We start from the raw sequence: 20,251 nt of genomic DNA on the forward strand, positions 1-20,251 counted from the left end.
ACAGCTGGAACTTAGACAGGAAGGCCTGAGCAACCTGGGATCGCACCTCCAGACGATGACTGGGAAGAGATAACAATTTTAGACTTTAGTAAAAAACATTGGGTGTGTGTGTGTGCAGGCTTTAGTTTCAGCCCAGCCTTAACACATCTGGTTCCGCTGGGCTAAATCTGGGCCTTGATGATCACAGTTGATTAGTTCTGGCTGGACAAAAGCCTGCACACTCTGGGATCGAGGAAACAGAGAAAGAAAGAGAATGAGTCAAGTGTGACCAAGGGGGTGTAATGTTTCAAACTAACACTAGGTGGCAGTCACGCTCCGTTCATAGCAGCACAACCTTTAGAGACTGGCTGGAGGTGAAACAGTGACTGAGACGGAGCACAACATTCAGGACAAAAAACAAAGGAATAATGGGAATAGGGAAAGTGCAACACGATACAGAGAAGGTTTCTGGCCAAGTCTGGGCCACTATCAGCAACGACAAAAAGAGCAGGTCCATCCCTTAGGGCACTACTTTCGACCAGGGCTCATAGTGCACTGCTTTTGACCCTATGTAGGGAATGGGGTGCCATTTGGGACATGACCCTATCCCTGTGGCTTCCATCCGCACAATAGGAACCATGGCAACCACCCTAGTCAGGGAGAGAACTCTGTCACAGCCCACGATGACAACTCTGAGCCTCCCTCTCTCTCTCTCTGTCCAGCCCACGATGACAACTCTGAGCCTCCCTCTCTCTCTCTCTGTCCAGCCCATGATGACAACTCTGGGCCTCTCTCTCTCTCTCTGTCACAGCCCACGATGACAACTCTGAGCCTCCCTCTTTCTCCCTCTGTCCAGCCCACGATGACAACTCTGGGCCTCTCTCTCTCTCTCTGTCCAGCCCATGATGACAACTCTGAGCCTCCCTCTTTCTCTCCCTCTGTCCAGCCCACGATGAGAACTCTGGGCCTCTCTCTCTCTCTCTTTCTCCCTCTGTCCAGCCCATGATGACAACTCTGGGCCTCTCTCTCTCTCTCTCCCTCTGTCCAGCCCATGATGACAACTCTGAGCCTCCCTCTTTCTCCCTCTGTCCAGCCCATGATGACAACTCTGAGCCTCCCTCTTTCTCCCTCTGTCCAGCCCATGATGACAACTCTGGGCCTCTCTCTCTCTCTCTCTCTCTCTCTCTCTCTCTCTCTCTCTCTCTCTCTCTCTCTCTCTCTCTCTCTCTCCCAGTTCATGATGACAACTCTGAGCCTCCCTCTTTCTCCCTCTGTCCAGCCCATGATGACAACTCTGGGCCTCCCTCTCTCTCCCCCTCTGTCCAGCCCATGATGACAACTCTGGGCCTCCCTCTCTCTCCCCCTCTGTCCAGCCCATGATGACAACTCTGGGCCTCCCTCTCTCTCTCCCTCTGTCCAGCCCATGATGACAACACTGAGCCTCCCTCTCTCTCTCCCTCTGTCCAGCCCATGATGACAACTCTGAGCCTCCCTCTCTCTCCCCCTCTGTCCAGCCCATGATGACAACTCTGAGCCTCCCTCTTTCTCCCTCTGTCCAGCCCACGATGACAACTCTGGGCCTCTCTCTCTCTCTCTCTCTCCCTCTGTCCAGCCCATGATGACAACACTGAGCCTCCCTCTTTCTCTCCCTCTGTCCAGCCCATGATGACAACTCTGGGCCTCTCTCTCTCTCTCTGTCCAGCCCATGATGACAACTCTGGGCCTCTCTCTCTCTCTCTGTCCAGCCCATGATGACAACTCTGGGCCTCCCTCTTTCTCTCCCTCTGTCCAGCCCACGATGACAACTCTGGGCCTCTCTCTCTCTCTCTCTCTCCCTCTGTCCAGCCCATGATGACAACACTGAGCCTCCCTCTTTCTCTCCCTCTGTCCAGCCCATGATGACAACTCTGGGCCTCTCTCTCTCTCTCTCTCTCCCTCTGTCCAGCCCATGATGACAACACTGAGCCTCCCTCTCTCTCCCCCTCTGTCCAGCCCATGATGACAACACTGAGCCTCCCTCTTTCTCTCCCTCTGTCCAGCCCATGATGACAACTCTGAGCCTCCCTCTCTCTCCCCCTCTGTCCAGCCCATGATGACAACTCTGGGCCTCCCTCTCTCTCCCCCTCTGTCCAGCCCACGATGACAACTCTGGGCCTCTCTCTCTCTCTCTGTCCAGCCCATGATGACAACTCTGGGCCTCCCTCTCTCTCCCCCTCTGTCCAGCCCACGATGACAACTCTGGGCCTCTCTCTCTCCCTCTGTCCAGCCCATGATGACAACTCTGGGCCTCCCTCTCTCTCCCCCTCTGTCCAGCCCATGATGACAACTCTGGGCCTCCCTCTCTCTCCCCCTCTGTCCAGCCCATGATGACAACTCTGGGCCTCCCTCTCTCTCCCCCTCTGTCCAGCCCATGATGACAACTCTGGGCCTCCCTCTCTCTCCCCTCTGTCCAGCCCATGATGACAACTCTGGGCCTCCCTCTCTCTCCCCCTCTGTCCAGCCCATGATGACAACTCTGGGCCTCCCTCTCTCTCTCCCTCTGTCCAGCCCATGATGACAACTCTGGGCCTCCCTCTCTCTCCTCCTCTGTCCAGCCCATGATGACAACTCTGAGCCTCCCTCTCTCTCCCCCTCTGTCCAGCCCATGATGACAACTCTGGGCCTCCCTCTCTCTCCCCTCTGTCCAGCCCATGATGACAACTCTGGGCCTCCCTCTCTCTCCCCCTCTGTCCAGCCCATGATGACAACTCTGGGCCTCCCTCTCTCTCCCCCTCTGTCCAGCCCATGATGACAACTCTGGGCCTCCCTCTCTCTCCCCCTCTGTCCAGCCCATGATGACAACTCTGGGCCTCCCTCTCTCTCCCCCTCTGTCCAGCCCATGATGACAACTCTGGGCCTCCCTCTCTCTCCCCCTCTGTCCAGCCCATGATGACAACTCTGGGCCTCCCTCTCTCTCCCCCTCTGTCCAGCCCATGATGACAACTCTGGGCCTCCCTCTCTCTCCCCTCTGTCCAGCCCATGATGACAACTCTGGGCCTCCCTCTCTCTCCCCCTCTGTCCAGCCCATGATGACAACTCTGGGCCTCCCTCTCTCTCCCCCTCTGTCCAGCCCATGATGACAACTCTGGGCCTCCCTCTCTCTCCCCCTCTGTCCAGCCCATGATGACAACTCTGGGCCTCCCTCTCTCTCCCCCTCTGTCCATACCACCCAGCTTCTCTTTCTCTCCCTCTTTTTCTCCCTTCTTTCCCTAACAATCCGTCTATATCCCATTCCCTCTCTCTCTATCCCATTTCCTCTCTCGTTCTTCCTCTATATCCCATTCCCTCTCTATCCCATTCCCTCTCTCTCTATCCCATTTCCTCTCTCGTTCTTCCTCTCTATCCCATTTCCTCTCTCGTTCTTCCTCTATATCCCATTCCCTCTCTCTCTATCCCATTCCCTCTCTCGTTCTTCCTCTATATCCCATTCCCTCTCTCTCTATCCCATTCCCTCTCTCGTTCTTCCTCTCTATCCCATTCCCTCTCTCGTTCTTCCTCTCTATCCCATTCCCTCCCTGTTTCTCTCCCTTGCACTGAAACCCTTACCCAGCTCTACGAATCCAAATCGCCACCCTGTCTAGGTTCAGCCACAGCGTGGACCGTACAGCGTCGTAACAGAGAAATTCTAATTATCTGGTGATTGTGTAGGCTTCCTTTTCCCTTAATAGCATGTTTCACAACCAGAAAACAACTTCCTCTGTGTCCCTGTTGTCTTCTAGACGATAGTTTACTTATTCACAATGGGTATTTATTTATATTTTTTATTTAATTAACCTTTATTTAACTAGGCAAGTCAGTTAAGAACAAATTCTTATTTTCATTGACGGTCTAGGAACAGTGGGTTAAACTGCCTTGTTCAGGGGGCAGAACGACAGATTTGTACCTTGTCAGCTCAGGGGATTCGATCTTGCAACCTTTCGGTTACTAGTCCAACTCTCTAACCACTAGGCTACCTGTCACCCTGATGTTATGTTTATATCTGAAAAAAATAAAACCCTTAGGCCTATATTAGTCAATCAAAATGTTGAATTATTCCAACGCTATTAAATATCTAAATATTGCTGGAGGCGTTTGTAATATCCTGCAGCAGAGTGAGTTATAGGGGAAATAACTTCACCAGATCAGTTGCATTTTGAATTCAGGAGAGAAAGTCTGGAACCATTCTATGGAAACCAATATCTAAGGTCAATCTCTCTAATGTTACAACATCTGGGTCTATATCTCTCTAATGTTACAACATCTGGGTCTATATCTCTCTAATGTTACAACATCTGGGTCTATATCTCCATAATGTTACATCATCTGGGTCTATATCTCTCTAATGTTACAACATCTGGGTCTATATCTCTCTAATGTTACAACATCTGGGTCAATCTCTCTAATGTTACAACATCTGGGTCAATCTCTCTAATGTTACAACATCTGGGTCAATCTCTCTAATGTTACAACATCTGGGTCAATCTCTCTAATGTTACAATATCTAAGGTCAATCTCTCTAATGTTACAACATCTGGGTCTATATCTCTCTAATGTTACATCATCTGGGTCTATATCTCTCTAACGTTACATCATCTGGGTCTATATCTCTCTAACGTTACATCATCTGGGTCTTTATCTCTCTAATGTTACATCATCTGGGTCTATATCTCTCTAATGTTACATCATCTGGGTCTATATCTCTCTAATGTTACATCATCTGGGTCTATATCTCCGTAATGTTACATCATCTGGGTCTATATCTCTCTAATGTTACATCATCTGGGTCTATATCTCTCTAATGTTACATCATCTGGGTCTATATCTCTCTAATGTTACAACATCTGGGTCTTTATCTCTCTAATGTTACAACATCTGGGTCTATATCTCTCTAATGTTACATCATCTAAGGTCAATCTCTCTAATGTTACAACATCTGGGTCTATATCTCTCTAATGTTACATCATCTGGGTCTATATCTCTCTAATGTTAAAACATCTGGGTCTATATCTCTCTAATGTTACATCATCTGGGTCTTTATCTCTCTAATGTTACAACATCTGGGTCTATATCTCTCTAATGTTACATCATCTAAGGTCAATCTCTCTAATGTTACAACATCTGGGTCTATATCTCTCTAATGTTACATCATCTGGGTCTATATCTCTCTAATGTTACATCATCTGGGTCTATATCTCTCTAATGTTACATCATCTGGGTCTATATCTCTCTAATGTTACATCATCTGGGTCTATATCTCCATAATGTTACATCATCTGGGTCTATATCTCTCTAATGTTACATCATCTGGGTCTATATCTCTCTAATGTTACATCATCTGGGTCTATATCTCCGTAATGTTACATCATCTGGGTCTATATCTCTCTAATGTTACATCATCTGGGTCTATATCTCTCTAATGTTACATCATCTGGGTCTATATCTCTCTAATGTCACATCATCTGGGTCTATATCTCTCTAATGTCGCATCATCTGGGTCTATATCTCTCTAATGTTACAACATCTGGGTCTATATCTCTCTAATGTTACATCATCTGGGTCTATATCTCTCTAATGTTACAACATCTGGGTCTATATCTCTCTAATGTTACATCATCTGGGTCTATATCTCTCTAATGTTACATCATCTGGGTCTATATCTCCGTAATGTTACATCATCTGGGTCTATATCTCCATAATGTTACATCATCTGGGTCTATATCTCTCTAATGTTACATCATCTGGGTCTATATCTCCATAACGTTACATCATCTGGGTCTATATCTCTAATGTTACATCATCTGGGTCTATATCTCTAATGTTACATCATCTGGGTCTATATCTCTAATGTTACATCACCTGGGTCTATATCTCTCTAATGTTACATCACCTGGGTCTATATCTCTCTAATGTTACATCACCTGGGTCTATATCTCTCTAATGTTACATCATCTGGGTCTATATCTCCATAATGTTACATCATCTGGGTCTATATCTCTCTAATGTTCCATCATCTGGGTCTATATCTCTCCAATGTTACATCATCTGGGTCTATATCTCTAATGTTACATCATCTGGGTCTATATCTCTAATGTTACATCATCTGGGTCTATATCTCTCTAATGTTACATCATCTGGGTCTATATATCTCTAATGTTACATCATCTGGGTCTATATCTCTAATGTTACATCATCTGGGTCTATATCTCTAATGTTACATCATCTGGGTCTATATATCTCTGTTACATCATCTGGGTCTATATATCTCTAATGTTACATCATCTGGGTCTATATCTCTAATGTTACATCATCTGGGTCTATATCTCTAATGTTACATCATCTGGGTCTATATCTCTCTAATGTAACATCATCTGGGTCTATATCTCTCTAATGTAACATCATCTGGGTCTATATCTCTGTAATGTTACATCATCTGGGTCTATATCTCTCTAATGTAACATCATCTGGGTCTATATCTCTCTAATGTAACATCATCTGGGTCTATATCTCTAATGTAACATCATCTGGGTCTATATCTCTCTAATGTTACAACATCTGGGTCTATATCTCTCTAATGTTACATCATCTGGGTCTATATCTCTCTAATGTAACATCATCTGGGTCTATATCTCTCTAATGTAACATCATCTGGGTCTATATCTCTAATGTTACATCATCTGGGTCTATATCTCTAATGTTACATCATCTGGGTCTATATCTCTAATGTTACATCATCTGGGTCTATATATCTCTGTTACATCATCTGGGTCTATATATCTCTAATGTTACATCATCTGGGTCTATATCTCTAATGTTACATCATCTGGGTCTATATCTCTCTAATGTACCATCATCTGGGTCTATTTCTCTAATGTTCCATCATCTGGGTCTATATCTCTCTAATGTTCCATCATCTGGGTCTATATCTCTCTAATGTTCCATCATCTGGGTCTATATCTCTAATGTTCCATCATCTGGGTCTATATCTCTCTAATGTTACATCATCTGGGTCTATATCTCTCTAATGTTACAACATCTGGGTCTATATCTCTGTAATGTTCCATCATCTGGGTCTAAATCTCCCTAATGTTCCATCATCTGGGTCTATATCTCCCTAATGTTCCATCATCTGGGTCTATATCTCCCTAATGTTCCATCATCTGGGTCTATATCTCTAATGTTCCATCTGGGTCTATATGTCTCTAATGTTACATCATCTGGGTCTATATCTCTCTAATGTTACATCATCTGGGTCTATATCTCTCTAATGTTACATCATCTGGGTCTATATCTCTCTAATGTTACATCATCTGGGTCTATATCTCTCTAATGTTACATAATCTGGGTCTGTATCTCTCTAATGTTACATCATCTGGGTCTATATCTCTATAGTCACATCATCTGGGTCTATATCTCTAATGTTACATCATCTGGGTCTATATCTCTCTAATGTTACATCATCTGGGTCTATATATCTCTAATGTTACATCATCTGGGTCTATATCTCTAATGTTACATCATCTGGGTCTATATCTCTAATGTTACATCATCTGGGTCTATATCTCTAATGTTACATCATCTGGGTCTATATATCTCTGTTACATCATCTGGGTCTATATATCTCTAATGTTACATCATCTGGGTCTATATCTCTAATGTTACATCATCTGGGTCTATATCTCTAATGTTACATCATCTGGGTCTATATCTCTAATGTTACATCATCTGGGTCTATATCTCTAATGTTACATCATCTGGGTCTATATCTCTGTAATGTTACATCATCTGGGTCTATATCTCTGTAATGTTACATCATCTGGGTCTATATCTCTCTAATGTAACATCATCTGGGTCTATATCTCTCTAATGTAACATCATCTGGGTCTATATCTCTAATGTTACAACATCTGGGTCTATATCTCTCTAATGTTACATCATCTGGGTCTATATCTCTCTAATGTAACATCATCTGGGTCTATATCTCTCTAATGTAACATCATCTGGGTCTATATCTCTCTAATGTAACATCATCTGGGTCTATATCTCTAATGTTACATCATCTGGGTCTATATCTCTAATGTTACATCATCTGGGTCTATATCTCTAATGTTACATCATCTGGGTCTATATATCTCTGTTACATCATCTGGGTCTATATATCTCTAATGTTACATCATCTGGGTCTATATCTCTAATGTTACATCATCTGGGTCTATATCTCTAATGTTACATCATCTGGGTCTATATCTCTAATGTTACATCATCTGGGTCTATATCTCTAATGTTACATCATCTGGGTCTATATCTCTGTAATGTTACATCATCTGGGTCTATATCTCTCTAATGTAACATCATCTGGGTCTATATCTCTCTAATGTAACATCATCTGGGTCTATATCTCTAATGTTACAACATCTGGGTCTATATCTCTCTAATGTTACATCATCTGGGTCTATATCTCTCTAATGTACCATCATCTGGGTCTATATCTCTCTAATGTAACATCATCTGGGTCTATATTTCTAATGTTACATCATCTGGGTCTATATCTCTCTAATGTTCCATCATCTGGGTCTATATCTCTCTAATGTTCCATCATCTGGGTCTATATCTCTCTAATGTTCCATCATCTGGGTCTATATCTCTCTAATGTTCCATCATCTGGGTCTATATCTCTCTAATGTTCCATCATCTGGGTCTATATCTCTAATGTTCCATCATCTGGGTCTATATCTCTCTAATGTTCCATCATCTGGGTCTATATCTCTCTAATGTTCCATCATCTGGGTCTATATCTCTCTAATGTTCCATCATCTGGGTCTATATCTCTCTAATGTTCCATCATCTGGGTCTATATCTCTAATGTTCCATCATCTGGGTCTATATCTCTCTAATGTTACATCATCTGGGTCTATATCTCTCTAATGTTACAACATCTGGGTCTATATCTCTGTAATGTTCCATCATCTGGGTCTATATCTCCCTAATGTTCCATCATCTGGGTCTATATCTCCCTAATGTTCCATCATCTGGGTCTATATCTCCCTAATGTTCCATCATCTGGGTCTATATGTCTCTAATGTTCCATCTGGGTCTATATCTCTCTAATGTTACATCATCTGGGTCTATATCTCTCTAATGTTACATCATCTGGGTCTATATCTCTCTAATGTTACATCATCTGGGTCTATATCTCTCTAATGTTACATCATCTGGGTCTATATCTCTCTAATGTTACATCATCTGGGTCTGTATCTCTCTAATGTTACATCATCTGGGTCTATATCTCTATAGTTACATCATCTGGGTCTATATCGCTCTAATTTTACATCATCTGGGTCTATATCTCTCTAATGTTACATCATCTGGGTCTGTATCTCTAATGTTAAATCATCTGGGTCTATATCTCTCTAATGTTACATCATCTGGGTCTATATCTCTCTAATGTTACATCATCTGGGTCTATATCTCTGTAATGTTACATCATCTGGGTCTATATCTCTGTAATGTTACATCATCTGGGTCTATATCTCTCTAATGTCGCATCATCTGGGTCTATATCTCTCTAATGTTGCATCATCTGGGTCTATATCTCTCTAATGTTACATCATCTGGGTCTATATCTCTCTAATGTTACATCATCTGGGTCTATATCTCTCTAATGTTACATCATCTGGGTCTATATCTCTCTAATGTTACATCATCTGGGTCTATATCTCTCTAATGTCACATCATCTGGGTCTATATCTCTCTAATGTAACATCATCTGGGTCTATATCTCTCTAATGTTACATCATCTGGGTCTATATCTCTCTAATGTTACATCATCTGGGTCTATATCTCTCTAATGTTACATCATCTGGGTCTATATCTCTCTAATGTCACATCATCTGGGTCTATATCTCTCTAATGTTACATCATCTTGGTCTATATCTCTCTAATGTTAGATCATCTGGGTCTATATCGCTCTATGCTGTTACATCATCCAGGTCTATATCTTTCTAATGTTACATCATAAAGTTGGACTTCAGGCTATTTCGCACAGCTTTGTTCTGTGACATCCAATACTTCCTTCAGTCAGGTACAGTTTAAGGACTCTTTCTGTGGAGGTTCTCTCTAGGATGTCATGTCTGGGAACGATGAGACATTCCTTAACCTGCTGAGGCATAGGCCCCGGAACAGGGGATACTTCTCTCCCTCCCATACTAGAATTTATCATGGGAGGGGCCACTTCTAGAAGGTACGTGTGCATATTTGTGTGTGCTCTCTCACTCTCAGTTTATTAGCGAAGGGTAATGTATCCTCTATAGCTGCCAGAGACGGGCCAGAGACGGGCCAGAGACGGGCCAGAGACGGGCCCCACACGCCACAACAAGGAAGAGAGGATTCACTTATTCAGGAAAAATGTCCATTGAAAGACAAAGGGAAATTTTAACGTATGAGACAAGAAACATCCATAATTTCACTCCTCACCATTTATTAGTTCTCTGGCAGCGGAACTGAAGCACCCAAGACATCTCATCAAAACACGCAAGGATAGATAGCTAATGTTTGGAAGGGTAGGGTACAGCCCAATCTCAGCTTCGTCCTAAATGGCACCCAACTCACTGCGGGCCTTGGTCAAATGAAGTGAACAAAAAGTAGGGAAAGGGTGCCATTTGGGATGAAACCCCCTCCTTTATCTGCAGGGCTTCAGCAATACTGACAGTAACACTGTCAAGGCCTAAAGGAAACCCCTTCAGCCCTCAGGTGAAACGACTGAATACCTGAACTAACTTTCATTCCAAAGAAAATATTTCGACATCCACATGATATAGGTCTACTATATCCACATGATATAAAGTTGAAGTCAGAGGTTTACATACACCTTAGCCAAATACATTTAAACTCAGTTTTTCCACAATTCCTGACATTTAATCCTAGTAAGAATTCCCTGTCTTAGTTCAGTTAGGATCACCACTTTATTTTAAGAAGGTGAAATGTCAGAATAATAGTAGCGAGAATGATTTATTTCAGCTTTTATTTCTTTCATCGCATTCCCAGTGGGTCAGAAGTTTACATACACTCAATTAGTATTTGGAAGCATTGCCATTAAATTGTTTAACACCACAAGCTTCCCACAATAAGTTGGGTGAATTTTTGCCCATTCCTCCCGACAGAGCTGGTGTAACTGAGTCAGGTTTATAGGCCTCCTCGCTTGCACACGTTTTTTTCAGTTCTGCCCACAAATGTTCTATAGGATTGAGGTCAGGGCTTTGTGATGGCCACTCCAATACCTTGACTTTGTTGTCCTTGAGCCATTTTGCCACAAATTTGGAAGTGTGCTTGGGGTCAATGTCCATTTGGCAGACCCATTTGCGACCAAGCTTTAACTTCCTGACTGATGTCCTGGAATGTCGCTTCAGTATATCCATATAATTTTCCTCCCTCATGTTGCCATCTATTTTGTTGAGTGCAAAAGTCCCTCCTGCAGCAAAGCACCCCCACAACATGATGCTGCCACCCCCGTGCTTCACGGTTGGGATGGTGTTCTTCGGCTTGCAAGCCTCCCTCTTTTCCTCCAAACATAACGATGGTCATTATGGCCAAACAGTTCTATTTTTGTTTCATCAGACCAGAGGACATTTCTCCAAAAAGTACGATCTTTGTCCCCATGTGCAGTTGAAAACCGTAGTCTGGCTTTTTTATGGCGATTTTGGAGCAGTGGCTTCTTCCTTGCTGAGCGGCCTTTCAGGTTATGTCAGTATAGGACTTGTTTTACTGTGGATATAGATACTTTTGTACCTGTTCCTCCAGCATCTTCACAAGGTCCTTTGCTGTTTTTCTGGGATTGATTTGCACTTTTCGCATCAAAGTACGTTCATCTCTAGGAGACAGAACGCGTCTCCTTCCTGAGCGGTATGACAGCTGCGTGGTCCCATGGTGTTTATACTTGCGTACTATTGATTGTACAGATACACGTGGTACCTTCAGGCGTTTGGAAATTGCTCCAAGGATGAACCAGACTTGTGGAGGTCTACAATTATTTTCTGAGGTCTTTGCTGATTTCTTTTGATTTTCCCATGATGTCAAGCAAAGAGGCACTGAGTTTGAAGGTAGGCCTTGAAATACATCCACAGGTACACCTCCAATTGACTCAAATTTTGTCAATTAGCCTATCAGAAGCTTCTAAAGCCATGACATGATTTTCTAGAATTTTCCAAGCTGTTTAAAGGCACAGTCAACTTAGTGTATGTAAACCTCTGACCCACTGGAATTGTGATAGTGAATTATAAGTGAAATAATCTGTCTGTAAACTATTGTTGGAAAAATGACTTGTGTCATGCACAAAGTAGATGTCCTAACCGACTTGCCAAAACTATAGTTTGCTTACAAGACATTGTGGAGTGGTTGAAAAACGAGTTTTAATGACTCCAACCTAGGTGTATGTAAACTTCCGACTTCAATTGTAGGTCTACTACATCCACATGATACAGGTCTACTACATCCGCATGACATAGGTCGACTGCATCCGCATGATACAGGTCTACTACATCCGCATGATACAGGTCTACTACATCCGCATGATATAGGTCTACTACATCCGCATGATATAGGTCTACTACATCCGCATGATATAGGTCTACTACATCCACATGATATAGGTCTACTACATCCACATGATATAGGTCTACTACATCCACATGATACAGGTCTACTACATCCACATGATACAGGTCTACTACATCCACATGATACAGGTCTACTACATCCACATGATACAGGTCTACTACATCCACATGATATAGGTCTACTACATCCACAAGATATAGGTCAACTACATCCACATGATATAGGTCTACTACATCCACATGATATAGGCCTACTACATCCATAAGATATAGGTCTACTACATCCGCATGATATAGGTCTACTACGTCCGCATGATACAGGTCTACTACGTCCGCATGATATAGGTCTACTACATCCACATGATATAGGTCTACAACATCCACATGATACAGGTCTACTACAGCCACATGATATAGGTCTACTACATCCATAAGATATAGGTCTACTACATCCACATGATATAGGTCTACTACATCCACATGATATAGGTCTACTACATCCACAACATGATATAGGTCTACTACATCCACATGATATAGGTCTACTACGTCCGCATGATATAGGTCTACTACATCCGCATGATATAGGTCTACTACAGCCACATACAGGTCTACTACATCCGCATGATACAGGTCTACTACATCCACATGATATACGTCTACTACATCCATAAGATATAGGTCTACTACATCCACATGATATAGGTCTACTACACCACATGATATAGGTCTACTACACCACATGATATAGGTCTACTACATCCACATGATATCGGTCTACTACATCCACAACATGATATAGGTCTACTACATCCATAAGATATAGGTCTACTACATCCACATGATATAGGTCTACTACATCCACATGATATAGGTCTACTACATCCACATGATATAGGTCCACTACATCCACATGATATCGGTCTACTACATCCATAAGATATAGGTCTACTACATCCACATGATACAGGTCTACTACATCCACACCATGATATCGGTCTACTACATCCATAAGATATAGGTCTACTACATCCACATGATATAGGTCTACTACATCCACATGATATAGGTCTACTACATCCACAACATGATATAGGTCTACTACATCCATAAGATACAGGTCCACTACATCCATAAGATATAGGTCGACAGGAAGGTTGGAGGGACGCCATGTGTGACTAACGTGTTTTCCGTTTGCTCTCACGGTATTCTTAAAGTTTATGTAAATTTTGCAGCAGAACCGTATTTATTTTCAAATGTTAGTTTGGTGATTACTTTGCTTTCGCATGTCAGCATATCGACGAAACATAAGGCCAAAAACATGACTTAGAGAAAACCCGGCCTACAAGACCCACTCTCATCACCGCCCTCTCCTGAGTCTGAGGGCCCAGGGGGTGCGGCTTGGCGGCGCTGAAATGAACATTCGAGGCCATCAAACTACTACGCTCTGAGATAGTTGAAATTAAAACGGAGGTAGTTGCTACGACTGAGGCCCGAATACAGGAGGTTTCTGAATACTTTAGGAGGAAGGTTGAATTGTTCAGTTCTAAATGTTGTCATTCTGTCTTTTTACGGGTTTTTTTCTTTCTGTACTTTTACCAAACATCTTGCACCATACATTATTACTCTGAGACAAGATATTCTGGCGTTTTTGGGCACTCATCCACTCTATGCTCTAATGACAGGGTTTTATAACGGGAGTGCCCAGGGTGGCCGAAATAATGCGATCAAGTACATTTCGTGGAACATCAAAGGGATTAACAACCCTGTGAAGCGTAAGAGGGTGTTGACACATTTAAAACGGTTTGAATGCAAATGTTGCATTTTTTACAAGAGACTCACTTGAGGACTGGTGAGCATTTTAGGATGAGTAGGGGACTGGGTTGGTCAAGTGTTCCACTCTAACTTTCATAGTAAATCAAGAGGTGCTGCCATTTTGTTTGATAAATCTACTCCGTTTGTAGCTTCTGAGGTTATTGCTGATCCTAAGGGACGATAGGTCATAGTAACCGGTAAAATGTTTTCCTACCCCTCTTGTTTTGGCTAGTGTTTATGCTGCCAATTGGGATGACACAAGCTTCTACTAAGCTACATGATATAGGTCTACTACATCCACATGATATCGGTCTACTACATCCACATGATATAGGTCTACTACATCCACATGATATAGGTCTACTACATCCACATGATATAGGTCTACTACATCCACATGATATAGGTCTACTACATCCACATGATACAGGTCTACTACATCCACATGATATAGGTCTACTACATCCGCATGATACAGGTCTACTACATCCACATGATATAGGTCTACTACATCCACATGATACAGGTCTACTACATCCACATGATACAGGTCTACTACATCCACATGATACAGGTCTACTACATCCACATGATATAGGTCTACTACATCCACATGATATAGGTCTACTACATCCACATGATATAGGTCTACTACATCCACATGATATAGGTCTACTACATCCACATGATATAGGTCTACTATGCTGCCGTGTGTCTAATCCTGGCTTCAAGAGTGCCACCAGCCAACATCTCTATTGTAAGCTTTTTAAAGTGTAAAATAATGTTGTTACAAGAGTAACCTAATTACATTGGTGTAAGAGCAACTAAACGTAAGAGGTTATCGCTTCAATCGCCAAGTTCATACTGGCTCGCACCGTAAATCATCAACTGTCATTGTTACTACCTGCGTGTGTGTGTGTGTGTGTGTGTGTGTGTGTGTGTGTGTGTGTGTGTGTGTGTGTGTGTGTGTGTGTGTGTGTGTGTGTGTGTGTGTGTGTGTGTGTGTGTGTGTGTGTGTGTGTGTATGTGTGTGTGTGTGTGTGTGTCTGTATGTGTCTCTCCATGCATGCCATCACAGAGGTCCCAATCTAATTAACAGTATGAGATAAAGGAATTGCTCAGGCCTCTCCAACAACAGTACAGTCAGTCAGTCCAGTGTATAACATCACACACACGCCAAGCCAACCGTAATAGTGCTAGTCGTCCACATGCTTAACTACCCTAGAGCTACGTAATAAATCTACCTAATGAAAGGCAAGGCAAGGCAAGGCTGGCTCAGCTACACTAACAGCCTGTCCAATGCTCTGATGTTTCTATCTGATGCTTTGATTTATAAAAAAAAATAAAAAAACAGTTTTAGTTTAATGTGAAGCCACCCTCAATGCTAGGCCTGCGGAGAAGTGCTATAGTTATTAGCCTATAATTATATATTATATATATATATTAGACTGCATAAACAGACCGTTAAAATAATGGAAACACAGCCACGTCCCGATTGTCATCTTGTTCCCTTTATAGTGCACAACTTTTGACGAGGTCCCACAGGGCTCTGGACAAATGTAGCGTACTACAATTTAAAAGTGAATTTGTGGAATTTCTTTCCTTCTGAGCCAATCAGTTGTGTGGGTAGGGAATACCATCATGAAGCTAGTTGAGACAATGCCAAGTGTGTGCAAAGCTGTCATCAAGGCAAAGGGTGGCTACTTTGAAGAACCTCAAATATAAAATATATTTTGATGTTTTTAAAGACTTTATTGGTTATGGCATGATTCCATATGTGTTATTTCATAGTTTTGATGTCTTCACTATTATTCTACAATGTAGAAAATAGTAAAAATGAAGAAAAATCCTTGAATGAGTAGGTGTGGCCAAACTTTTGACTGGTAGTGTGTGTGTGAATATACACTGCTCAAAACAATAAAGGGAACACTTAAACAACACAATGTAACTCCAAGTCAATCACACTTCTGTGAAATCAAACTGTCCACTTAGGAAGCAACACTGATTGACAATAAATTTCACATGCTGTTGTGCAAATGGAATAGACAACAGGTGGAAATTATCGGCAATTAGCAAGACACCCCCAATAAAGGAGTGGTTCTGCAGGTGGGGACCACAGACCACTTCTCAGTTCCTATGCTTCCTGGTTAATGTTTTGGTCACTTTTGAATGCTGGCGGTGCTTTCACTCAAGTGGTAGCATGAGACGGAGTCTACAACCCACACAAGTGGCTCAGGTAGTGCAGCTCATCCAGGATGGCACATGAATGCGAGCTGTGGCAAGAAGGTTTGCTGTGTCTGTCAGCGTAGTGTCCAGAGCATGGAGGCGCTACCAGGAGACAGGCCAGTACATCAGGGGATGTGGAGGAGGCCGTAGGAGGGCAACAACCCAGCAGCAGGACCGCTACCTCCGCCTTTGTGCAAGGAGGAACAGGAGAAGCACTGCCAGAGCCCTGCAAAATGACCTCCAGCAGGCCACAAATGTGCATGTGTCTGCTCAAACGGTCAGAAACAGACTCCATGAGGGTGGTATGAGGGCCCGACGTCCACAGGTGGGGGTTGTGCTTACAGCCCAACACCGTGCAGGACGTTTGGCATTTGCCAGAGAACACCAAGATTGGCAAATTCGCCACTGGCGCCCTGTGCTCTTCACAGATGAAAGCAGGTTCACACTGAGCACGTGACAGACGTGACAGAGTCTGGCGACGCCGTGGAGAACGTTCTGCTGCCTGCAACATCCTCCAGCATGACCGGTTTGGCGGTGGGTCAGTCATGGTGTGGGGTGGCATTTCTTTGGGGGGCCGCACAGCCCTCCATGTGCTCGCCAGAGGTAGCCTGACTGCCATTAGGTACCGAGATGAGATCCTCAGACCCCTTGTGAGACCATATGCTGGTGCGGTTGGCCCTGGGTTCCTCCTAATGCAAGACAATGCTAGACGTCATGTGGCTGGAGTGTGTCAGCAGTTCCTGCAAGAGGAAGGTATTGATGCTATGGACTGGCCCGCCCGTTCCCCAGACCTGAATCCAATTGAGCACATCTGGGACATCATGTTTCGCTCCATCCACCAACGCCACGTTGCACCACAGACTGTCCAGGAGTTGGCGGGTGCTTTAGTCCAGGTCTGGGAGGAGATCCCTCAGGAGACCATCCGCCACCTCATCAGGAGCATGCCCAGGCGTTGTAGGGAGGTCATACACGCACGTGGAGGCCACACACACTACTGAGCCTCATTTTGACTTGTTTTAAGGACATTACATCAAAGTTGGATCAGCCTGTAGTGTGGTTTTCCACTTTAATTTTGAGTGTGACTCCAAATCCAGACCTCCATGGGTTGATAAATTGGATTTCCATTGATTATTTTTGTGTGATTTTGTTGTCAGCACATTCAACTATGTATAGAAAAAATAATTTAATAAGATTATTTCTTTCATTCAGATCTAGTATGTGTTATTTTAGTGTTCCCTTTATTTTTTTGAGCAGTATATATATATATATATATATATATATATATATATATATATATATCATAGAGAACACTTGGCTGCTGGAAAGCTAATTTTCCACAATTCTACACAGTTTGGCATGGAGCTGAGAGACAATTTTGCAGTTTTAAAGCTAATTTCCTCCAATTCCATACATTTTGCCATGTTCCTCTGTTCAAACTTTATAACTAAATCAATAGTCATGAGCGCTGGTTTATGGAGTTTTCAATTCTTCCTGACAGTCTAGCTTGTATTTGACTGTTAGATGGTAAAATAGATATAGTTCAATATCTTTTCTGCATGCTTTCTATTTAGTTTAGGTCGTTCAAGATAGAATGCTAACTGTTCCTGTACACTTCCAGTCATTGCGTTAACGCTAGTTAGCATTGGCTAGTGAAACTACCTTTTATTTCCTTCATACTGGACTCAAACATACATTTTTTTTAAATCCAGAATGGTATTCTGTTGTAGCAAGTGATATTCATGAAATAATTATTTTTCACAACAAAAAAATTATTATTATTATTATTTTTTTTTAAATCGGACCCACTCCAGTACCCCCCTAGGGGGCCCCAGACCCTAGTTTGAAAACCTCTGCATTAGAATCCATTAGGGGCCATTTCAAAGGCTAGCTGGGAGAAGTGGCCTTCATGAAGAGATTAGTTAGCCATGCACTGATGCCCATAGAGTTCGGTCAGAGCCGATAGCATCTCTCACACACAAAGACCACATTCACAGCTTCCACCTCATTAGTAGAGTACAGTGTGTGTGTGTGTGTGTGTGTGTGTGTGTGTGTGTGTGTGTGTGTGTGTGTGTGTGTGTGTGTTTTGTGTGGGGCCAGTAATGAGGCTCAAGTGTCATTGTACAGATTTGTCAGCGAGAATCTGGAGGTCCTGAATGTGATGGCTGTCCTGCTTACTGAATATAGACAAGCGGTCTTCTACTGTTATTGACCTAGAGCAGGGTTGTCCAACTCATTTAGCCCCAGGGGTCGCATTCCCGTCTCCAACTCATTTAGCCCCAGGGGTCGCATTCCGTCTTCAATGAGGTCCGGAGGGCCGCACACTTTTTTATTTTTTTTATTCTCGCCTTCAAAATTAGAAAAAAAACTAAAAAGTCTATCCATCGTTTTGGGAATTTCCCATGTTCCCTGACTGTCTAGCTTTCATTCCCATGTTCCCTGACTGTCTAGCTTTCATTCCCATGTTCCCTGACTGTCTAGCTTTCATTCCCATGTTCCCTGACTGTCTAGCTTTCATTCCCATGTTCCCTGACTGTCTAGCTTTCATTCCCATGTTCCCTGACTGTCTAGCTTTCATTCCCATGTTCCCTGACTGTCTAGCTTTCATTCCCATGTTCACTGACGGTCTAGCTTTCATTCCCATGTTCACTGACTGTCTAGCTTTCATTCCCATGTTCCCTGACTGTCTAGCTTTCATTCCCATGTTCCCTGACTGTCTAGCTTTCATTCCCATGTTCCCTGACTGTCTAGCTTTCATTCCCATGTTCCCTGACTGTCTAGCTTTCATTCCCATGTTCCCTGACTGTCTAGCTTTCATTCCCATGTACCCTGACTGTCTAGCTTTCATTCCCATGTACCCCGACTGTCTAGCTTTCATTCCCATGTACCCCGACTGTCTAGCTTTCATTCCCATGTTCCCCGACTGTCTAGCTTTCATTCCCATGTTCCCCGACTGTCTAGCTTTCATTCCCATGTTCCCCGACTGTCTAGCTTTCATTCCCATGTTCCCCGACTGTCTAGCTTTCATTCCCATGTTCCCCGACTGTCTAGCTTTCATTCCCATGTTCCCCGACTGTCTCGCTTTCATTCCCATGTTCCCCGACTGTCTAGCTTTCATTCCCATGTTCCCTGACTGTCTAGCTTTCATTCCCATGTTCCCTGACTGTCTAGCTTTCATTCCCATGTACCCTGACTGTCTAGCTTTCATTCCCATGTTCCCTGACTGTCTAGCTTTCATTCCCATGTTCCCTGACTGTCTAGCTTTCATTCCCATGTTCCCTGACTGTCTAGCTTTCATTCCCATGTTCCCTGACTGTCTAGCTTTCATTCCCATGTTCCCTGACTGTCTAGCTTTCATTCCCATGTTCCCTGACTGTCTAGCTTTCATTCCCATGTTCCCTGACTGTCTAGCTTTCATTCCCATGTTCCCTGACTGTCTAGCTTTCATTCCCATGTTCCCTGACTGTCTAGCTTACATTCCCATGTTCCCTGACTGTCTAGCTTTCATTCCCATGTACCCTGACTGTCTAGCTTTCATTCCCATGTACCCTGACTGTCTAGCTTTCATTCCCATGTACCCTGACTGTCTAGCTTTCATTCCCATGTAC

General features: G+C 43.2%; 1 protein-coding gene across 1 annotated transcript in view; it reads right to left on the reverse strand.

The window, feature by feature from the left end:
* cog6 (component of oligomeric golgi complex 6) overlaps positions 1–20,251 on the reverse strand; it is a 119,118-nt gene that overhangs the window by 81,846 nt on the left and 17,021 nt on the right. Inside the window, exon 5 of the mRNA NM_001173877.1 lies at positions 1–59. This exon is cut by the window's left edge and continues 136 nt beyond it. Within this exon, the coding sequence (NP_001167348.1) occupies positions 1–59 (59 nt within the window). The remainder of the gene's footprint in view (positions 60–20,251) is intronic.

The sequence above is a fragment of the Salmo salar genome, chromosome ssa20, assembly GCF_905237065.1.
Source record: "Salmo salar chromosome ssa20, Ssal_v3.1, whole genome shotgun sequence".
Classification (NCBI taxonomy): domain Eukaryota; kingdom Metazoa; phylum Chordata; class Actinopteri; order Salmoniformes; family Salmonidae; genus Salmo; species Salmo salar.